Genomic DNA, 21,060 nt, shown 5'->3' with positions numbered 1-21,060 from the left:
TGTGAGCTTTAGGTCAGCTAAATACAGATCTTTGTATTCATTTTTCAACAAATCAATTCACTGTTTATTGTCAGAAAATATTGAAACAACAAAAGCCCAACAAAATTTCATTTTTAACTGGTATCATAAAAAGTTCTATTTTGTCCAACCAATCATCCATCAACTGAAGATATTTATTAAACAGAGTTGAAGAACTGAAGCTTCACATTTTTGAAGCTCAAAGAATTATTGAATTTCACACTCAACAATAATCAAACAGCAGAGCTTGGGGAGGATTAGCAATTTAAATACCTTTTGAAATATTCAGCATATATTCTTTGTAGATAAAAGGTTTTTCAAACTGAAGAGAATGAACCAGGTGCATCAGGAAATGGAGTGTAGTGCAGGTTCTAAAAGACTCAGAAAACTCAGAAAGACTCAGGTTTAACTCTCCTCACATTTGCTAATTAATAAGACCTGTTAGCTATTCAGAAGCAGATATTCTAAATTTTGGCATCAATGGCGACTAATAGAAAATGCCAAAGCCATTTATAGATGGCAGTCCTAACTGACCTTTTCACCTGGTTACACATGCTGTCTGAGGCGTTGCCTACTCCACCACACCACCTCCTAGTTGGTTTTGGTCCTGCCTCTGCGTTCTGCTGCCTCCCATTGGTCCCTATCTGTCACTGACCTCACCTCTCCCTCCTTTTCATGTCGCCTTCGCTGGTTCCTGTATAACCAGCACTGTCCTGTACTGCACCCTCCTCCACTCCACCATCACCAGTTGGTCTCTGTCCATTTCCTGGGGATAGGCTCCAGACCACCTTCTTCCAACGGCAGGATTCAAGTGTAATATACCCCAACGCTATCATAAAAGGGGACCAACCCCAAAACACTCTCATTTGTACAATTTCAATTTATGAAATAAATGTTCAAGTCGTTCCAGCAGAAACAGCGCTGTCCTGCGCTGCACCCGCCTTCAACTCGTTTACCTCCTGAGTCTTAATGGTAGAAATGATTCACTGTCACTTTGTGTTTGATGCAACTAAAAGCACTGCTTCAGGAAGTGATATTCTCTTTCAAAATGTTGAAAAGTCTAAATAAAATAATTACTGCTGAAAAGGATACACTGTTTCAAAAGGGAAATGCAGCAATTTTCCCCCAAAAGACTGTTTAAAAATACTTTAAACACAACTAAGACAAGTGCCTCCATAATCGTGTCAAAAAGACTGAGCCACTAAATGAAGCATTTGCTTCAAAAAAAGTCTTCACTGTTTTGAAATATTCAAAACCCAGCACGACAGAGTTGCTTCTGAAAATTATTGACTGTTTTCAAAGCACTAAAATAACTGCTTCAGAAAATGATTGTTTTGAACTACTTGATACACTAAATGAAGCAATTCTATTACAAAATGATTCACTGTTCTGCAATGTTCGAAACACTACATAAAACAATTGGTTCAACATAATTTACCATTTGAAGCTTAAATAAACAAATTCTGTGAGAAATTGTGAAAACATTTATCGTACAGTTACATATGAAAATTATTTTCTGCTGTGAAACATTAAATGAAATCATTGGTTTAGAAAATAAGTTTGATATGCTCACCATACCAAATTAAATAATTGCTTCAGATGTTCATTTATTAATTTCTTTATTTACTTTTTACTGTTGCAAAATGCATGAAACATTAAATAAAACTGTTGTGAAAAATTGTTCTGTTTTAAAATGGCTTAAATCATTCAATGCTTCTGGAAATTATTTAGTAGAAACACTAAATGATGTCTTTAGATAGTGATCAACATAAGGAGTGACACAGCTGCAGGAGGCATCTCATAAAATGCTTTCTGGCCCAGACTGATCTGTATTGCTCCCTGCATCATTGCATGTTGTGAAATAGCTGTTTCTTGAGCAGCCCAACTCAACTTTACTGGGCTTTTCATTGGACAATAAAAACCTCTCTTGAGTGGCAGCGGTCACGTCTTTTTTCAGTAGCAAAGAATTGGCAGCGCATGTGAAGGAACCTGTTATAACCGTGTTATTATCCAGATATGAGCCTGTATTACGCGAATGCCTGCGGCGCCCCTTTCCAAAGGGAATGGTGAACAGGCCGTAGATGATGGGGTCCAGGCAGGCGTTGACGAGCCCAAAGATGAACAGAATGTGGGTCAGTGACTGGGAGACCTTCCCTTTCAGGTTGTCAGGAAAGAACCAGTACCAGAAGCCCAGCAGGTAGTACGGGGTCCAGCATATAATAAAAGACAGTACGATCACAATGCTCATTTTTAGAGTTCTCATCCGAGCTCTGGGGATGTTATTCTTTGAACAGCGTAAATGTACTTCACTGGAAGGAACTGAAAGAACAGAGGACAAGAACAAGACTTAAAATAATGCAAATAAAATGAGGCAATACTTAATGTAAGACTGATGCCATTTTAACTATGGTTTTCACATCACGTACAACAACACACTATTGTGGCCTTGACGGTCAACAGACAAACTGACAAACAAGCTAATTTCCATCATGCATGCAATGACATGATTATTCCCTGCAACAGGCCCAGACAAGTCCGGCAGATGGCAGACAACTTCCCTGTGCGTTCAATCACACCTACTCCTAATTCCCATCATCAGTCTAGCATCCACCCAACATAAAGTGGTGTGCTGCCTTTGTCTCCCTCACTCCCCCTCCCTTGCTGTGCCGTCTCAAGTCTGCAGTTGGAGTTGATTGGATTCAAGTGTTCTCACTCATCCCCACGTGGATATATACCTCGCCTCTTCACTCATTCAGATGCCGGAAATTCAGTTTAGCCTAAAGGGTATTCTGGCCTTTTTGTCTGTTTTGGTTTTTGACTAGTACTAACTCCATTTTTCCGTGTCCTCAGCATTTTCGGGTTCCATCAGCGCCTTTGCAGCCACCTGGTCCTGTCTGGGTCTGGACTCCTCTCCGCTGCCATCTGGTTTGAGGTTCCACTGTGTCTATTACGGTTCCAGCGGATTTCTCCCTCCTTCAGTGCCTGGCTCCTCAGCTTTGTACATTTTCTACTCATTGTGTTACTACAATAAATTGTTTCATTTTTCATTTCGGTCTGTTCTCAGCAACTTTGGGTCCTAATTCTTGTCTTTGGGTTTTTTACCATTACATAAAGACAGGTAGCAGTGTTCATCAGGTGACAGGCAGGGCTATGGGATATTACTTAAGGAAAAACAAAGAAATGTTGCTTTTTGACTGAAATCTATTTTTCGTCTGACTGTGTGCCAGTTTAATTTAGACAATTACAAGAAGATACCATTTATTGTTTTTCAGTTATTATGTTAAACAAGATTAGATTAGATTACATTAGACAGCTCTTTATTAATCCCTTGGAAAGACCCCCTCAGGGAAATTGAGGTTCCAACAGCATTGGATAGCAGCACACAGGGTAAGAAGCACACAGAGTATCAAAAGTAGAAGAGACAATTTGCAAAATCTAGATACAAATATAAATACCAGAAATACTGTCTTACTGGCTACAACTACCCTCTCCTCTGTCTTCCTGTTACTCCTCCTCCCCCTGAGTGAGCAGCTGTACAGTCTGATGGCCTGAGGGCCAAAGGAGTTTTTCAGTCTGTTGGTCCTGCACCTGTGAAGGAGCAGGAGTCTGTGGCTGAAGAGGCTCCTCTGGTTGCTGATGACGGTGTGCAGAGGGTGACTGGCATCGTCCATAATGTCCAGCAGTTTGTCCAGTGTTCTTCTCTGCCACCATCACCAGAGAGTCAAGCTTCATGCCAACAACAGAGCCAGCCCACCTGATCAGTTTGTCCAGCCTGGATGTCTTCTTCTTGGATGTGCTGCCCCCCAGCACACCACAATGTAAAAGAGGACACTGGCTACTAATGACGGGTAGAACATCCACAGGACTTTCATGCAGATGTTAAACGACTGCAGCCTCCTCAGAAAGTATAGCCTGCTCTGTCCCTTCCTGTACAGGTGGTTGGTGTGGGTTGTCCAGTCTAGTTTGCTGTCCAGCCACAGGTACTTGTAGGAATCCACAGCCTCAACCTCAACTCCCTTGACCAGAACTGGTCGCGGTCTTGGTTTGGACTTCCCAAAGTCAATGACCAGCTCCTTTGTCTTTGAGGTGCTGAGCTGTAGATGGTTTGTGTGGCACCAGGCAGCAAAGTCTTTCACTAGGCTCCTGTCCTCCTCCTCTCTGTCATCCCTGATGCATCCAACAATGGCTTTGTTATCTGTGAAATTCTGGATGTGACACAGCTCAGAGATGTAGCAGGTCCGAGGTATGCAGGGTGAAGAGAAGAGGGCCAGCGCCGTGCCCTGTGGTGCTCCAGTGCTGCTGATCACAGTATTAGACGTGGTGTCCCTTAGCCTGACATACTGCAGCCTGTCAGTGTGGTGGCTGGAGATCCAAGTGACTAGGCAGGGGTCCACTCGCATCCTGTTTGTCCTGAAGGACAAGGGGCTGGATGGTGTTGAAGGTGCTCGAGAAGTTCAGGAAGAGAATTCTCACTGTGCCGCTTCCCTTATCCAGGTGTGAGTGGGTTCAGTGTAGTAGTCAGAGGATGGCATCCTCCACACCAACAGATGCAAGCTGCAGACAGTCCTGGGTATCTTGCATCCGCTGTTTGAGGAGGCTGAGGAAGAGCTGGTCCAACGTCTTCATCAGGTGGGAAGTAAGTGCCACTGGTCGAACGTCATTCAGCTCACTGGGCCGGTTCTTCTTAGGAACTAGAATGATGCATGATGTCTTTCAGTGGGTGGGCACTTCCTCTCTAGCTGCAGACTAAGGTTGAAGATACGTTGTAGCAGTTCACACAGGTCTTCAGTAGTTGGGGACACACCTGGTCCGAGCCTGCTACTTTCCCGGGATGAAGCTTCCTCAACTGTCCTCTGACCTGGGGCCTCATGTACAAAGACTTGCATGAATTTCCTATTGAAACATGGAGTACGCCAAAACCCAGAAACTGGTGTAAGTGCAAAAATATCCAACTGTATCAAAGTGTGCTTACACATAGATACACGGATGTTCCGATTGTACATCCCAATCAACGTGAAATTGAGTGAATATGCACACGCACCAAGCTCCTCCTTTTCCTCACCCCTATTTAAATATGCAAATCCATGTAAATAGACCCTGGAGCTGGGATTCCCCTCGCTGTCCCTTCAGTCAACAGAAAATAAATTATGCAGAGTGTGTGTTGAGAATGATGTGGAGACATGCAGGGATCATTTATTTGGGACCCTGTCACACGGAATACACATGAAACAGTAAAGAGTTACTGGGAGCATGTGTGTGTGTGTGTGTGTGTGTGGAGGGGGGTAGGCTAGCTAGCACAGAGTCAGCAGTGAGGGCTGTAAGCAAAATTATGGGGACAGAGTGGATAACAGCACCAAAATTGAAAGATGTTTGTTAGTTCCTGTAGCAACAGTTTTTGATATGTTCCACAAAATCAGTGTCAGCTGATGTTCTCACATGATATAAAAAGTAAGCAAAAGTGTGTTTGGCTTGGTAATGGTTAAATTTTATTGATCAATTTGTCTAATTTTGACAAATTAAAGACAAAGAAATTGACAAAGAATTTGTATGAAAGAAGAAAAAATGAAGAACTAATTGAGCATGGTATATGATGCAATGAAAACGAGATATTACCAGTGTAGAATATGATTGATTTAAGGTGCCTTTACACTTGCATAAATTTGATTCTCGCAATGAGTAAACTTATTGTAAACGGTTGTAAACTGTGCGTGAGCTGTGCGTGCTAGTGCGTAAAGAAAATTTTGAAATGTTCAAAACTTCTGGTACGCATTAATTTTGTGAACTAGACTTGAACATTGCGCATTCTATTCAAAAACACTGTGTGTCACTATGAGTCAATGGATCTCATTGCTGCAGCGCAGCACATCTGAACAAGATGTTATATCTATAACAAGAGAAATCAGAGATTTCTGACATTTGACCAATCCAGATCTGGATCACCTCCAAAATTTAATGGAGTCTTCCATGCCCTAATGTCTATCTGTGGTACTAATTTGGTGAGAATCTGTGAAGTAATTTTGAAGAAATCCCTCAAAGCCTATATAAAGTGAAATTTTGATTCAGAATCCGGATCTGGATCACCTCCAAAATTCAGTGGAGTCTTCCATGCCTAATATCTATCTGTGGTACAAATATGGTGAGAATCTGTGAAGTAGTTTTGATGTAATCCTTTAAAGCATATATAAAGTGAAATCTTGAAACAGAATCCAGATTCGGATCACGTCCAAAATTTAATGGAGTCTTCCATGGACTAAAATGTATCCGTGGTGAAAATTTGATGAGAATCCATGAAGTAGCCTAGTTTTGACATAATCCTTCCAAAGACTATATAAAGTGAAACTTGATCCAGAATCCACTCTCTCTTGGGCCCTGGGCAGCACAGAGCGGGACAGGAGAGACTGAACAGCTGGTCAGGAAGTCCACCTCTGTCCTGGGCTGTCCTCTGGACTCTTTGGACAAAGTGGCTGAGAGGAGGGTGTTAGCCAAGCTCACATCCATCATGGACAACTCCTCTCACTCTCTGCACTGGACTGTAGTGGAGCTGAGCAGCTCCTTCAGTGACAGACTGAAGCACCCTCGGTGCAAGAAGGAATGATACCGCAGGTTGTTCCTCCCTGCTGCTGTCAGACTGTACAATAACCATATGCAATAATATGTCTACAAATCATGTGCAATAACAACTTGTTTATAAATTCCAGCACTAGTGTCACCATATCACATCTAAACTTTACTTCACATATTGTAAATAAGATGCTCCTTTTATAATCCCAATTATTGTATATATATATATATGTATATATATATATATATATATATATATATATATATATATATATACGAGGGCTGTCCATAAAGTATAGGTCCTTTTTATTTTTTTCATGCTTGAACCCTCGTGCGCATGCGTGAGTTGTTCCATGCCTGTCGGTGACGTCATTCGCCTGTGAGCACTCCTTGTGGAGTCGTCCAGCCCCTGAGTGATTTTGAGGTGATACTGTCGCTTTAAGGACTTCCCACGGTGCGAGACGTCGCTCAGCGCTCTCAGGCGGTGTCATCAGCCTGTTTCAAGCTGAAAACCTCCACATTTCAGGCTCTATTGATCCAGGACGTCGTGAGAGAACAGAGAAGTTTCAGAAGAAGTCGGTTTCAGCATTTTATCCGGATATTCCACTGTTAAAGGAGATTTTTTTAATGAAAGACGTGCGGACGGAGCCGCGCGTTGGGACGCAGCCGGCGCGGTGTGGCGGCACAGGAAAAACACCTCCGTGTTGATAACCATTTGTAAAATCCAGGCGGCTTTTGATGGCTTTCAGTGGAGTGAGTATATGAGAAATTGTTTAACAGCTGGACATGTTCCAACTTGTCCTTAAGGCTTCCAACAGAGGTGTTTTTCCTGTAGCGGAGCGTCGCGGCGGCTGCGAGCTGACGCGCAGACCCGTCCGCACGTCTTTCATTAAAAAAATCTCCTTTAACAGTGGAATATCCGGATAAAATGCTGAAACCGACATCTTCTGAAACTTCTCTGTTCTCCCACGACGTCCTGGATCAATAGAGCCTGAAATGTGGAGGTTTTCAGCTTGAAACAGGCTGATGACGCCGCCTGAGAGCGCTGCGCGACGTCTCGCACCGTGGGAAGTCCTTAAAGCGACAGTATCACCTCAAAATCTCTCATCAGCCGTTAAAATTTTCACTGAAAACCAGCTTAATTTTTCAAACCATGTCCACTTCGATGTGTCTCACAGGTTTAGAAAAAATTTTGATCAAACAAAGCGCCAGTCTCTCAGCAACTTCTCAGACAAAGGAATTCCGACGAGGGGCTGGACGACTCCTCCCACAAGGAGTGCTCACAGGCGAATGACGTCACCGACAGGCGTGGAAAAACTCACGCATGCGCACGAGGGTTCAAGCATGTCTGACGTAAAAACATATGAATGAAATCCATATAGTTTTTGAAAAAAATAAAAAGGACCTATACTTTATGGACATATATATATATATATATATATACTTTCTACTTCATTTTCGTATTTTATTGTATTGTTACAAGTATTATTACTATTGTTTTATCTTTGCACATGCTGTTTGACGCACATTTCCTTTTTACTTGCACTCATCTTGTGTGTTTACTAAGAGCTGATGTAACAAGTGAATTTCTTCATTGTGAAATCAAAAAAGTTTTATCTTATCTAATCCGGATCCAGTTCACCTCCAAAATTTAATGGCGTCTTCCACGGCCTCATATGTATCTGTGGTGAAAATGTGGTGAGAATCCATGAAGTAGTTTTGACGTAATTCTTCAAAGACTATATAAAGTGAAACTTGATCCAGAATCCGGATCCAGATCACCTCCAAAATTTAATGGAGTCTTCCCTAATATGTATCTGTGTTGAAACTTTCGTCAAAATCCATTAAGTAGGATTGACTTAATCCTTCAAAGTGTACATAAAGTGAAATCTTGATCCAGAATCCGAATTTGGATCTGGATCACCTCCAAAATTTAATGGAGTCTTCCATGGCCTAATATGCATAGGTGGTGAAAATTTGGTGTATTTGGTGTAATGTATCTGTGTTAAAAACGTTGTCAAAATCCCTGCAGTAGTTTTGACATAATCCTGTTAACAGTAATCCTTCGAAGCGTATATAAAGTGAGTTGATCTGGATCTAGATCAACTCCAAAATTTTATGAGTTCTTCCTTGGCCTAATATCTATCTGTGGTGAAAATTACGTCGCAATCTGTGCAGCAGTTTTGATGTAATCCTGGTAACTAACAGACAGACAAATAAATGCAGGTGATTTTATTACATCCTTGGCGGACGTAATAAACATAATTTTACAGATACATTATCTAACACATGAACAGGAAAACAGGAAGACAATGCAACTGTTTTACCAATCCATTACAACATAAATATCTAATACAACCCCTGGCAAAAATTATGGAATCACCGGCCTCGGAGGATGTTCATTCAGTTGTTTAATTTTGTAGAAAAAAAGCGGACACACTGACATTAAAACAGCGAGGGGCGCGGCCGCTGACATTCACACACATTTACTGACAAATACTGAACACAGACATCCAATCGATGGCTTGTTAAGAAGCTGTAGTTCCACCATCAAAGAACAAAATAAATAATGATAATAACGAGGACTACAAGCAGTCATATACGAGCCCTCGTATTTAGTGTCACCGCCTCCCCGGGCCAGCGTATCCCCTTGTGACCAGATGTGGGCAGGGGCGTGCAGGGGCAGACACTCATCATACAGTTCAAGTTTCAAGCAAATCAGAAAATGCATGAAGGAGTTATGACAAGTTGATGGTTCATCCACTATGGGGCGCTCAGAGCACAAACAGAGAATGAATGAATGAATAGAGCCACATTGATGGAATGAAATTGCTTCCTATTACCAAAAACAAATTTATCATGTGATGGCACTGTTATAGCAATATGTGTACAGTCAACAGCTCCGATTAGGGAAACCCGCTCTCACTGCAAATTGCAGTGTACCTGGATGAAATTCGGATGATTGTGTCCCACACACCTGGCATGGCTCAGTGCAAGGTTGACTGGCACACTTCTGATCAATCGGTCAGCTTCAGCTGGAATGATTCTGTTGTCAAGAAGCCCAGTGTGGCAGCACCTGTGTGTGCACAGACAACCACCTGGCTCCTCGCCGTATTGCGCTCTGGGCCAGCCGCAGTTCTGCACGGAACTCCAGTAACACTGACTTTGGCAAAATTGTGGCAGTCAGTAACGGTTACTTTTTTAGACCAAGCAGAGGGAAAAAAATATGGACTCACTCAATTCTGAGGAAAAAATTATGGAATCACCCTGTAAATTTTCATCCCCAAAACTAACACCTGCATCAAATCAGATCTGCTCGTTAGTCTGCATCTAAAAAGGAGAGATCACACCTTGGAGAGCTGTTGCACCAAGTGGACTGACATGAATCATGGCTCCAACACGAGAGATGTCAACTGAATCAAAGGAGAGGATTATCAAACTCTTAAAAGAGGGTAAATCATCAAGCAATGTTGCAAAAGATGTTGGTTGTTCACAGTCAGCTGTGTATAAACTCTGGACCAAATACAAACAACATGGGAAGGTTGTTAAAAGCAAACATACTGGTAGACCAAGGAAGACATCAAAGCGTCAAGACAGAAAACTTAAAGCAATATGTCTCAAAAATTGAAAATGCACAACAAAACAAATGAGGAACGAATGGGAGGAAACTGGAGTCAACGTCTGTGACCGAACTGTAAGAAACCGCCTAAAGGAAATGGGATTTACATACAGAAAAGCTAAACGAAAGCCATCATTAACACCTAAACAGAAAAAAACAAGGTTACAATGGGCTAAGGAAAAGCAATCGGGGACTGTGGATGACTGGATGAAAGTCATATTCAGTGATGAATCTCGAATCTGCATTGGGCAAGGTGATGATGCTGGAACTTTTGTTTGGTGCCGTTCCAATGAGATTTATAAAGATGACTGCCTGAAGAGAACATGTAAATTTCCACAGTCACTGATGATATGGGGCTGCATGTCAGGTAAAGGCACTGGGGAGATGGCTGTCATTACATCATCAATAAATGCACAAGTTTACGTTGATATTTTGGACACTTTTCTTATCCCATCAATTGAAAGGATGTTTGGGGATGATGAAATCATTTTTCAAGATGATAATGCATCTTGCCATAGAGCAAAAACTGTGAAAACAATCCTTGCAAAAAGACACATAGGGTCAATGTCATGGCCTGCAAATAGTCCGGATCTTAATTTAATTGAAAATCTTTGGTGGAAGTTGAAGAAAATGGTCCATGACAAGGCTCCAACCTGCAAAGCTGATCTGGCAACAGCAATCAGAGAAAGTTGGAGCCAGATTGATGAAGAGTACTGTTTGTCACTCATTAAGTCCATGCCTCAGAGACTGCAAGCTGTTATAAAAGCCAGAGGTGGTGCAACAAAATACTAGTGATGTGTTGGAGCGTTCTTTTGTTTTTCATGATTCCATAATTTTTTCCTCAGAATTGAGTGAGTCCATATTTTTTTTCCCTCTGCTTGGTCTAAAAAAGTAACTGTTACTGACTGCCACAATTTTTTTTCCTGATTTCATATAGTGTTTCTTAAAGCCAGAAAGTTGCCATTTGAAATGACTTTAGTTTTGTGTCATGTCTGTGATCTGCTTTTTTTCTACAAAATTAAACAACTGAATGAACATCCTCTGAGGCCGGTGATTCCATAATTTTTGCCAGGGGTTGTAATTGCAAACATGTGGGTGTGTTAATTGCTCATCAATGTGTCTCTGGTGTGCACATTACTCTGATGATTACTTGTTTTCACACTATTAATGGTTCCCAGCCTCACCTCTACATATCGAAGGTGCACAATAACTGTAGAAACATGCGTATGCCAACCAGAATGTTTGCGTGACGCACTGAACATTTCCACGGTCATTTGACTTTCGATACATCTGAATGTGAGCGTGAAGACGGACGTACACCACGTTTGTGTGCATACACACACTTTGTACATGAGGCCCCTCATCCACAGTGATGTATGGAGGAGCATGCGGAGAGACAGATTGAGGAGAGATTGAGGAGTGAGGGAGAGGGTGGGGGAGCATGGACTGGTTGAACCGGTTGAAGACGTCGTTAAGGGGATGAACATTTATCTGCCTATCTATTCACTCACTGCAGACTCTTTCTCTCCGATTGTTCTGTCTGAGTTATTTTCATTAGTTACTTCCTCCAAACCATCAACATGTCTCCATTCCTACCAGGCTGCTCAAGGAAGCCCTACCATTAATTAATGCTTCGATCTTAAATATGATCAGTCTATCTTTATTAGTTGGTTGTGTACCACAGGCTTTTAAGGTGGCAGTAATTAAACCATTACTTAAAAAGCCATCACTTGACCCAGCTATCTTAGCTAATTATAGGCCAATCTCCAACCTTATTTTTCTCTCAAAAATTCTTGAAAGGGTAGTTGTAAAACAGCTAACTGATCATCTGCAGAGGAATGGTCTATTTGAAGAGTTTCAGTCAGGTTTTAGAATTCATTATAGTACAGAAACAGCATTAGTGAAGGTTACAAATGATCTTCTTATGGCCTCAGACAGTGGACTCATCTCTGTGCTTGTCCTGTTAGACCCCAGTGCTGCTTTTGATACTGTTGACCATAAAATTTTATTACAGAGATTAGAGCATGCCATAGGTATTAAAGGCACTGCGCTGCGGTGGTTTGAATCATATTTATCTAATAGATTACAATTTGTTCATGTAAATGGGGAGTCTTCTTCACAGACTAAGGTTAATTATGGAGTTCCACAAGGTTCTGTGCTAGGACCAATTTTATTCACTTTATACATGCTTCCCTTAGGCAGTATTATTAGAAAGCATTGCTTAAATTTTCATTGTTACGTAGATGATACCCAGCTTTATCTATCCATGAAGCCAGAGGGGACACACCAATTAGTTAAACTGCAGGAATGTCTTACAGACATAAAGACATGGATGACCTCTAATTTCCTGCTTTTAAATTCAGATCAACTTCAATCAATCAATCAACTTTTTTCTTGTATAGCGCCAAATCACAACAAACAGTTGCCCCAAGGTGCTCCACATTGCAAGGCAAGGCCATACAATAATTATGAAACACAGTCTACGTCTAAAGCAACATAACCAAGGGATGGTCCAGGGTCACCCGATCCAGCCCTAACTATAAGCCTTAGCGAAAAGGAAAGTTTTAAGCCTAATCTTAAAAGTAGAGAGGGTATCTGTCTCCCTGATCTGAATTGGGAGCTGGTTCCACAGGAGAGGAGCCTGAAAGCTGAAGGCTCTGCCTCCCATTCTACTCTTACAAACCCTAGGAACTACAAGTAAGCCCGCAGTCTGAGAGCGAAGCGCTCTAATGGGGTAATATGGTACTATGAGGTCCCTAAGATAAGATGGGACCTGATTATTCAAAACCTTATAAGTAAGAAGAAGAATTTTAAATTCTATTCTAGCATTAACAGGAAGCCAATGAAGGGAGGCCAACACGGGTGAGATATGCTCTCTCCTGCTAGTCCCCGTCAGTACTCTAGCTGCAGCATTCTGAACCAACTGAAGGCTTTTTAGGGAACTTTTAGGACAACCTGATAATAATGAATTACAATAGTCCAGCCTAGAGGAAACAAATGCATGAATTAGTTTTTCAGCATCACTCTGAGACAAGACCTTTCTGATTTTAGAGATATTGCGTAAATGCAAAAAGGCAGTCCTACATATTTGTTTAATATGCGCTTTGAATGACATATCCTGATCAAAAATAACTCCAAGATTTCTCACAGTATTACTAGAGATCAGGGAAATGCCATCCAGAGTAACGATCTGGTTAGACACCATGCTTCTAAGATTTGTGGGGCCAAGTACAATAACTTCAGTTTTATCTGAGTTTAAAAGCAGGAAATTAGAGGTCATCCATGTCTTTATGTCTGTAAGACAATCCTGCAGTTTAGCTAATTGGTGCGTATCCTCTGGCTTCATGGATAGATAAAGCTGGGTATCATCTGCGTAACAATGAAAATTTAAGCAATACCGTCTAATAATACTGCCCAAGGGAAGCATGTATAAAGTGAATAAAATTGGTCCTAGCACAGAACCTTGTGGAACTCCATAATTAACTTTAGTCTGTGAAGAAGATTCCCCATTTACATGAACAAACTGTAATCTATTAGACAAATATGATTCAAACCACCGCAGCGCAATGCCTTTAATACCTATGACATGCTCTAATCTCTGTAATAAAATTTTATGGTCAACAGTATCAAAAGCAGCACTGAGGTCCAACAGAACAAGCACAGAGATAAGTCCACTGTCCGAAGCCATAAGAAGATCATTTGTAACCTTCACTAATGCTGTTTCTGTACTATGATGAATTCTAAAACCTGACTGAAACTCTTCAAATAGACCATTCCTCTGCAGGTGATCAGTTAGCTGTTTTACAACTACCCTCTCAAGAATCTTTGAGAGAAAAGGAAGGTTGGAGATTGGCCTATAATTAGCTAAGATAGCTGGGTCAAGTGATGGCTTTTTAAGTAATGGTTTAATTACTGCCACCTTAAAGGCCTGTGGTACATAACCAACTAACAAAGATAGATTGATCATATTTAAGATTGAAGCATTAAATAATGGTAGGACTTCCTTGAGCAGCCTGGCAGGAATGGGGTCTAATAAGCATGTTGATGGTTTGGATGAAGTAACTAATGAAAATAACTCAGACAGAACAATCGGAGAGAAAGAGTCTAACCAAATACCGGCATCACTGAAAGCAGCCAAAGATAACGATACATCTTTGGGATGGTTATGAGTAATTTTTTCTCTAATAGTCAAAATTTTGTTAGCAAAGAAAGTCATGAAGTAATTACTAGTTAAAGTTAATGGAATACTCAGCTCAATAGAGCTCTGACTCTTTGTCAGCCTGGCTACAGTGCTGAAAAGAAACCTGGGGTTGTTCTTATTTTCTTCAATTAGTGATGAGTAGAAAGATGTCCTAGCTTCACGAAGGGCTTTCTTATAGAGCAACAAACTCTTTTTCCAGGCTAAGTGAAGATCTTCTAAATTAGTGAGACGCCATTTCCTCTCCAACTTACGGGTTATCTGCTTTAAGCTACGAGTTTGTGAGTTATACCATGGAGTCAGACACTTCTGATTTAAAGCTCTCTTTTTCAGAGGAGCTACAGCATCCAAAGTTGTCTTCAATGAGGATGTAAAACTATTGACAAGATACTCTAACTCCCTTACAGAGTTTAGGTAGCTACTCTGCTCTGTGTTGGTATATGACATTAGAGAACATAAAGAAGGAATCATATCCTTAAACCTAGTTACAGCGCTTTCTGAAAGACTTCTAGTGTAATGAAACTTATTCCCCACTGCAGGGTAGTCCATCAGGGTAAATGTAAATGTTATTAAAAAATGATCAGACAAAAGGGAGTTTTCAGGGAATACTGTTAAGTCTTCTATTTCCATACCATAAGTCAAGTCATAAGTGGTGGGTGGACTCATTTACTTTTTGAGCAAAGCCGATAGAGTCTAATAATAGATTAAATTAAATAGATAAAACTGAAGTTATTGTACTTGGCCCCACAAATCTTAGAAACATGGTGTCTAACCAGATCCTTACTCTGGATGGCATTACCCTGACCTCTAGTAATACTGTGTGAAATCTTGGAGTCATTTTTGATCAGGATATGTCCTTCAATGTGTATATTAAGCAAATATGTAGGACTGCTTTTTTGCATTTGTGCAATATCTCTAAAATTAGAAAGGTCTTGTCTCAGAGTGATGCTGAAAAACTCATTCATGCATTTATTTCCTCTAGGCTGGACTATTGTAATTCATTATTATCAGGTTGTCCTAAAAGTTCCCTGAAAAGCCTTCAGTTAATTCAAAATGCTGCAGCTACAGTACTGATGGGGACTACAACCCCTGGCAAAAATTATGGAATCACCGGCCTCGGAGGATGTTCATTCAGTTGTTTAATTTTGTAGAAAAAAGCAGATCACAGACATGACACAAAACTAAAGTCATTTCAAATGGCAACTTTCTGGCTTTAAGAAACACTATAAGAAATCAAGAAAAAAAGATTGTGGCAGTCAGTAACGGTTACTTTTTTAGACCAAGCAGAGGAAAAAAATATGGACTCACTCAATTCTGAGGAATCACCCTGTAAATTTTCATCTCCAAAACTAACACCTGCATCAAATCACATATGCTTGTTAGTCTGCATCTAAAAAGGAGTGATCACACCTTGGAGAGCTGTTGCACCAAGTGGACTGACATGAATCATGGCTCCAACACGAGAGATGTCAATTGAAACAAAGGAGAGGATTATCAAACTCTTAAAAGAGGGTAAATCATCACGCAATGTTGCAAAAGATGTTGGTTGTTCACAGTCAGCTGTGTCTAAACTCTGGACCAAATACAAACAACATGGGAAGGTTGTGAAAGGCAAACATACTGATAGACCAAGGAAGACATCAAAGCATCAAGACAGAAAACTTAAAGCAATATGTCTCAAAAATCGAAAATGCACAACAAAACAAATGAGGAACGAATGGGAGGAAACTGGAGTCAACTTCTGTGACCGAACTGTAAGAAACCGCCTAAAGGAAATGGTATTTACATACAGAAAAGCTAAACGAAAGCCATCATTAACACCTAAACAGAAAAAAACAAGGTTACAATGGGCTAAAGAAAAGCAATCGTGGACTGTGGATGACTGGATGAAAGTCATATTCAGTGATGAATCTCGAATCTGCATTGGGCAAGGTGATGATGCTGGAACTTTTGTTTGGTGCCGTTCCAATGAGATTTATAAAGATGACTGCCTGAAGAGAACATGTAAATTTCCAGAGTCATTGATGATATGGGGCTGCATGTCAGGTAAAGGCACTGGGGAGATGGCTGTCATTACATCATCAATAAATGCACAAGTTTACGTTGATATTTTGGACACTTTTCTGATGTTTGAGGATGATGAAATCATTTTTCAAGAAGATAATGCATCTTGCCATAGAGCAAAAACTGTGAAAACATTCCTTGCAAAAAGACACATAGGGTCAATTTCATGACATAGGGTCAATGTCAACGAGCAGATGTGATTTGATGCAGGTGTTAGTTTTGGGGATGGAAATTTACAGGGTGATTCCATAATTTATTCCTCAGAATTGAGTGAGTCCATATTTTTTTCCTCTGCTTGGTCTAAAAAAGTAACCGTTACTGACTGCCGCAATCTTTTTTTCTTGATTTCTTATAGTGTTTCTTAAAGCCAGAAAGTTGCCATTTGAAATGACTTTAGTTTTGTGTCATGTCTGTGATCTGCTTTTTTTCTACAAAATTAAACAACAGAATGAACATCCTCCGAGGCCGGTGATTCCATAATTTTTGCCAGGGGTTGTAGAAGGAGAGAGCATATTTCACCCATATTGGCCTCTCTTCATTGGCTTCCTGTTAATTCTAGAATAGAATTTAAAATTCTTCTTCTTACTTATAAGGTTTTGAATAATCAGGTCCCATCTTATCTTAGGGACCTCTTAGTACCATATCACCCCAATAGAGCACTTCGCTCTCAGACTGCAGGCTTACTTGTAGTTCCTAGGGTTTTTAAGAGTAGAATGGGAGGCAGAGCCTTCAGCTTTCAGGCTCCTCTCCTGTGAAACCAGCTCCCAATTCAGATCAGGGAGACAGACACCCTCTCTACTTTTAAGATTAGGCTTAAAACTTTCCTTTTTGCTAAAGCTTATAGTTAGGGCTGGATCAGGTGACCCTGAACCATCCCTTAGTTATGCTGCTATAGACTTAGACTGCTGGGGGGGTTCCCATGATGCACTGTGTTTCTTTCTCTTTTTGCTCTGTATGCACCACTCTGCATTTAATCATTATTGATTGATCTCTGCTCTCTTCCACAGCATGTCTTTTTCCTGATTCTCTCCCCTCAGCCCCAACCAGTCCTAGCAGAAGACTGCCCCTCCCTGAGCCTGGTTCTACTGGAGGTTTCTTCCTGTTAAAAGGGAGTTTTTCCTTCCCACTGTCGCCAAGTGTTTGCTCACAGGGGGTCGTTTTGACCGTTGGGGTTTTTCTGTAATTATTGTATGGCTTTTGCCTTACAATATAAAGCGCCTTGGGGCAACTGTTTGTTGTGATTTGGCGCTATATAAATAGAATTGATTTGATTTGATTTGATTTTACAGAATGCATGGCTGGGCCTCGGGCCACAGATTGGGCCCTAGGTTAGGATCCAGGGCTCTAAATTTCCATGTGTGTCAGGATGCATGGGAACCCATCAACCAGGACTAAGTCCAAAAATATATATAAAAGTATTAAAAACGATACACATTTGCTCTAACAATTTTTTTACTTGTCTCTTACTTACTTGTCTCTGTGTAATATGGCTTTTATATACAGCTACCTCTAATTTATGAAAACACCTGATGAACATAGACAGCTTCATTATTATTACTAGCTGAGTTACCCGTTCTACGCACGAGTATCTCATGGCCCCTTCACAGATAAAACAAAGTTGGGTGAAAGAGGCAGAAACCGGCCGAAAAGGGGCGAAAAAAAAATTACTGACCCCTGAAAAATTCCAGCCACTCTCGGGAGGGGCACATGGCTGAACAGGCGTGGACGACCCCACGGCAATGGTTTCGTGCATGCTCTTGTGCGTGCGCATGAACACACTGCGAGCACATTAGAGGTGAGACACCACATCGCACTCACACAGCAGCGGAAGGAATTAGACATGCAAATGTACATAAATCAGCGAAAATGATTTAAGGACAAAATAATGAGAGAGCACAGAACATTAAAAGAACAATTAATGTACTGTTTAAATACAAGACAATCAAGTTACTGGATGAATCAATTCTGTTCTCACTGTAAAAAAAAAAGAAAAAATATAAAATAACAAAAAAGAAAAAATACTGTGACTGTTTTGGCACTCTTCCTGTTCCTCTTATTGTTGTTATGATGTGTAATTGATGCCTGATGACGTGACGGTCTGTGTTGGAAATGACGGATGAAATGTATTGCTTTTTGTCCATTAAAATATTTAATTCCTGGTATAAAGAGCAGACGGTACAAGAAATAATGCCCCTCTGTTCCCTGTTTCTCTGTACATAAATCAAGGAATTAATGAACTGACATGACTGAATGATCATGAACCAATCAGCCGACTCCACTTGTCCAGCTGTCCAGTGTGCAGTGCGCCAAAGGACACCGCGTCATGTAGACTATCACTCATGTGGTGGATGTGGCATTTGGATCATTAGCTGAGCGGTCATGTGATCAGATGGAGAAATTCACATGGAGCAGCCTGGCTGATAGCATCTGCAGCGCGCATTGAGGCGCTGCTGAAGGAGTTTTGTGTTTTTATTTCTTACCACCTCAGGAAAGCATTTCGGCATGTTTGCATCACAGTGGAGTGTTACGAGGTGGTGTTCTACCAGCTGTGAGCAGTGATGACACAGAGTTGAACTGCTGCGACTCGTCTGTGATACGCCCACCTGTCTGTTGCAAATCACAGATGCAGAACACATATCTACCATCAACTCATAACATGCCACAGCACAGCAATGCACATGTGTGTCTGGACTCTCATGACATGCTGATCATTGTTATATGAGTATTATTTATTGTTCTTTGTTTACATTTAACACGTTGTGTTCACCCTGTGTCAGCTGAGAGAATGAGACTGACCTGGACACACCCCTGTATCTGCAGAGCGAAGCAAAGCCATCACACATGAATGAGCTCATGCTGTTGTCCTTATTGTATGTATTTTTTTATTTTACCACTGTTTCTTTTAATTGAACACCTCGCTGTCACTCGCACGCTTGCCTGACAATGTGTGTGTTATCATCTGACAGCAGAGTATATGATAAAAGAGCTGAACACTGGATGTGAAGTGATGCACTGAGCCATGGTTCAAACTTACTGTTGTGTGTTTTCAGTCGCTTGGAGATCTCAAGGAAGATCCTGGTGTAACAAGTGATCATGATGACCAGCGGCAGCAGAAACAGGCAGGAGAACGTGAACATATTGTAAGATGTTTCATGCCAGTGAGTGACAAAACTGCCCCATGTGGTGCACTGAGTGAAGTCTTTGATGGTCACATTTCGAAAAAGGAATATCTGAGTATAGGGGAGGAGAAAAAACATAATTAATAATGTGCAGTCAAAGAAAGCATTTTCAGATGTGAGCATTTGTCATATCAGTATTTGGAATGTTAGTGTGAACGTGTTGGAGGCTGAATCAGAAGTGAAATGCAGGAAATGCTGTAGCTTGATAATTTAAAGTTACGGGACCACTGAGCTTTTTAAGATTTAATGTTGTATGGCTGGGGGGGCCTGGCTGCCTTTTTGTTTCTGTCTTTTGTTTTTCCTTCCAGGTGGCTTGCATTTGGGACTGAGTGGCTGTGTAGCTGAGGTTATCAGGACCTCACCCTGATCACCTGCGGCTCGTCAGGACTCACAGCTGTGGTGCATCTATATGGATTGGAACATGGTGGCATTTAAGACTGGAGTATACAGTGTGTATTTGCCAGAGACTCGACCTTGTGACCAGACGGGTGAGATCGTCGTCTCGGGAGCCATCTCATCATCAGTGGATGCAGAGAACGTCCAGGGTTTGATGCACGGTCTGTGAAAGAGGAGGGGGTGAGGTCTCACGCTCGTCAGCACACTTCCTGAGGTACGTTAGATTTTGTGACTAACGTTTATACAGTCAGTAAATGTGGTGTCCCTCACACCTTATTATATTGAGCTGTACGTTAGTCATGTATCGGCTTCCACTGCAGTGGAGTTTTGTGAACTGGATGTTCCATGCCTGCAGGTTGGGAAGCTGATTAGTAATTAAGCCAGGAAGTGTTTGCTGTTTATGTACACCTTTGAGTGGTCTCTCTGTGTGTAGAGTGTGGACTCACATAATGGTTCCTTCTTTCACAGACTCGGTTTGTTGCGGCCACCTGGGGGGTGTCGGCGGGGTCCTTGGGTCCGAACGGCTTCTGGCTCCGGACCGTTAGCGCTGCTGGGAGCGCACCGTATCACCACCACGCCAGACCGCACACTCTTTTGTTGTTTTGTATCACATCACTGTTATGTATTAAATTCTGTTAGCCTTTGTACCGTGCTCTGCTTATTTCATACTGGGTCCTTCAAACGCTGGTCGGTTCTCCGAGCTGCGTCCGACACATAACAGTAGTCTCTGGCCAAACATCACGGACCCAGCGGTAGCAGAGACGGTAACGCGCCGGGAAGGCGGCAGCAGACGTTCAGTAGTTATCTGGATCAGTTGCGGGTGCTCTCCGCCCGGATGGTGCGTGTTTGAGACCCATTGCTGAATACTGATTTGTGCTCTCTTGCAGCCGTGTTCCTGTGTTGTGCCTTATCCGTGGGTCGTGGTGGAGTGTGACTGGCGACGGCTCCGACCGGATAAGAGGTTTAAACGGGAGCTGCAAGAGTGTGTCTGTAATGGGTGAACGCGCACGGCGGAGCTCTGTGGC

General features: G+C 41.6%; 1 protein-coding gene across 1 annotated transcript in view; it reads right to left on the bottom strand.

The window, feature by feature from the left end:
* Positions 1-1,711: 1,711 nt before the first annotated feature.
* LOC117525119 (gonadotropin-releasing hormone receptor-like) overlaps positions 1,712-21,060 on the bottom strand; it is a 33,306-nt gene continuing 13,957 nt past the window's right edge. The window contains exons 2-3 of the mRNA XM_034186960.1: positions 19,495-19,690; positions 1,712-2,337 (exon numbers count right to left, since the gene is read on the bottom strand). Coding sequence (XP_034042851.1) covers positions 1,817-2,337; positions 19,495-19,690 — 717 coding nt within the window. The 3' untranslated portion in view covers positions 1,712-1,816. The remainder of the gene's footprint in view (positions 2,338-19,494; positions 19,691-21,060) is intronic.

Source organism: Thalassophryne amazonica, chromosome 2, assembly GCF_902500255.1.
Source record: "Thalassophryne amazonica chromosome 2, fThaAma1.1, whole genome shotgun sequence".
Taxonomy (NCBI): domain Eukaryota; kingdom Metazoa; phylum Chordata; class Actinopteri; order Batrachoidiformes; family Batrachoididae; genus Thalassophryne; species Thalassophryne amazonica.
The sequence above is the reverse complement of the archived record's forward strand: the minus strand, read 5'-3'. Positions and strand labels throughout refer to the sequence as shown.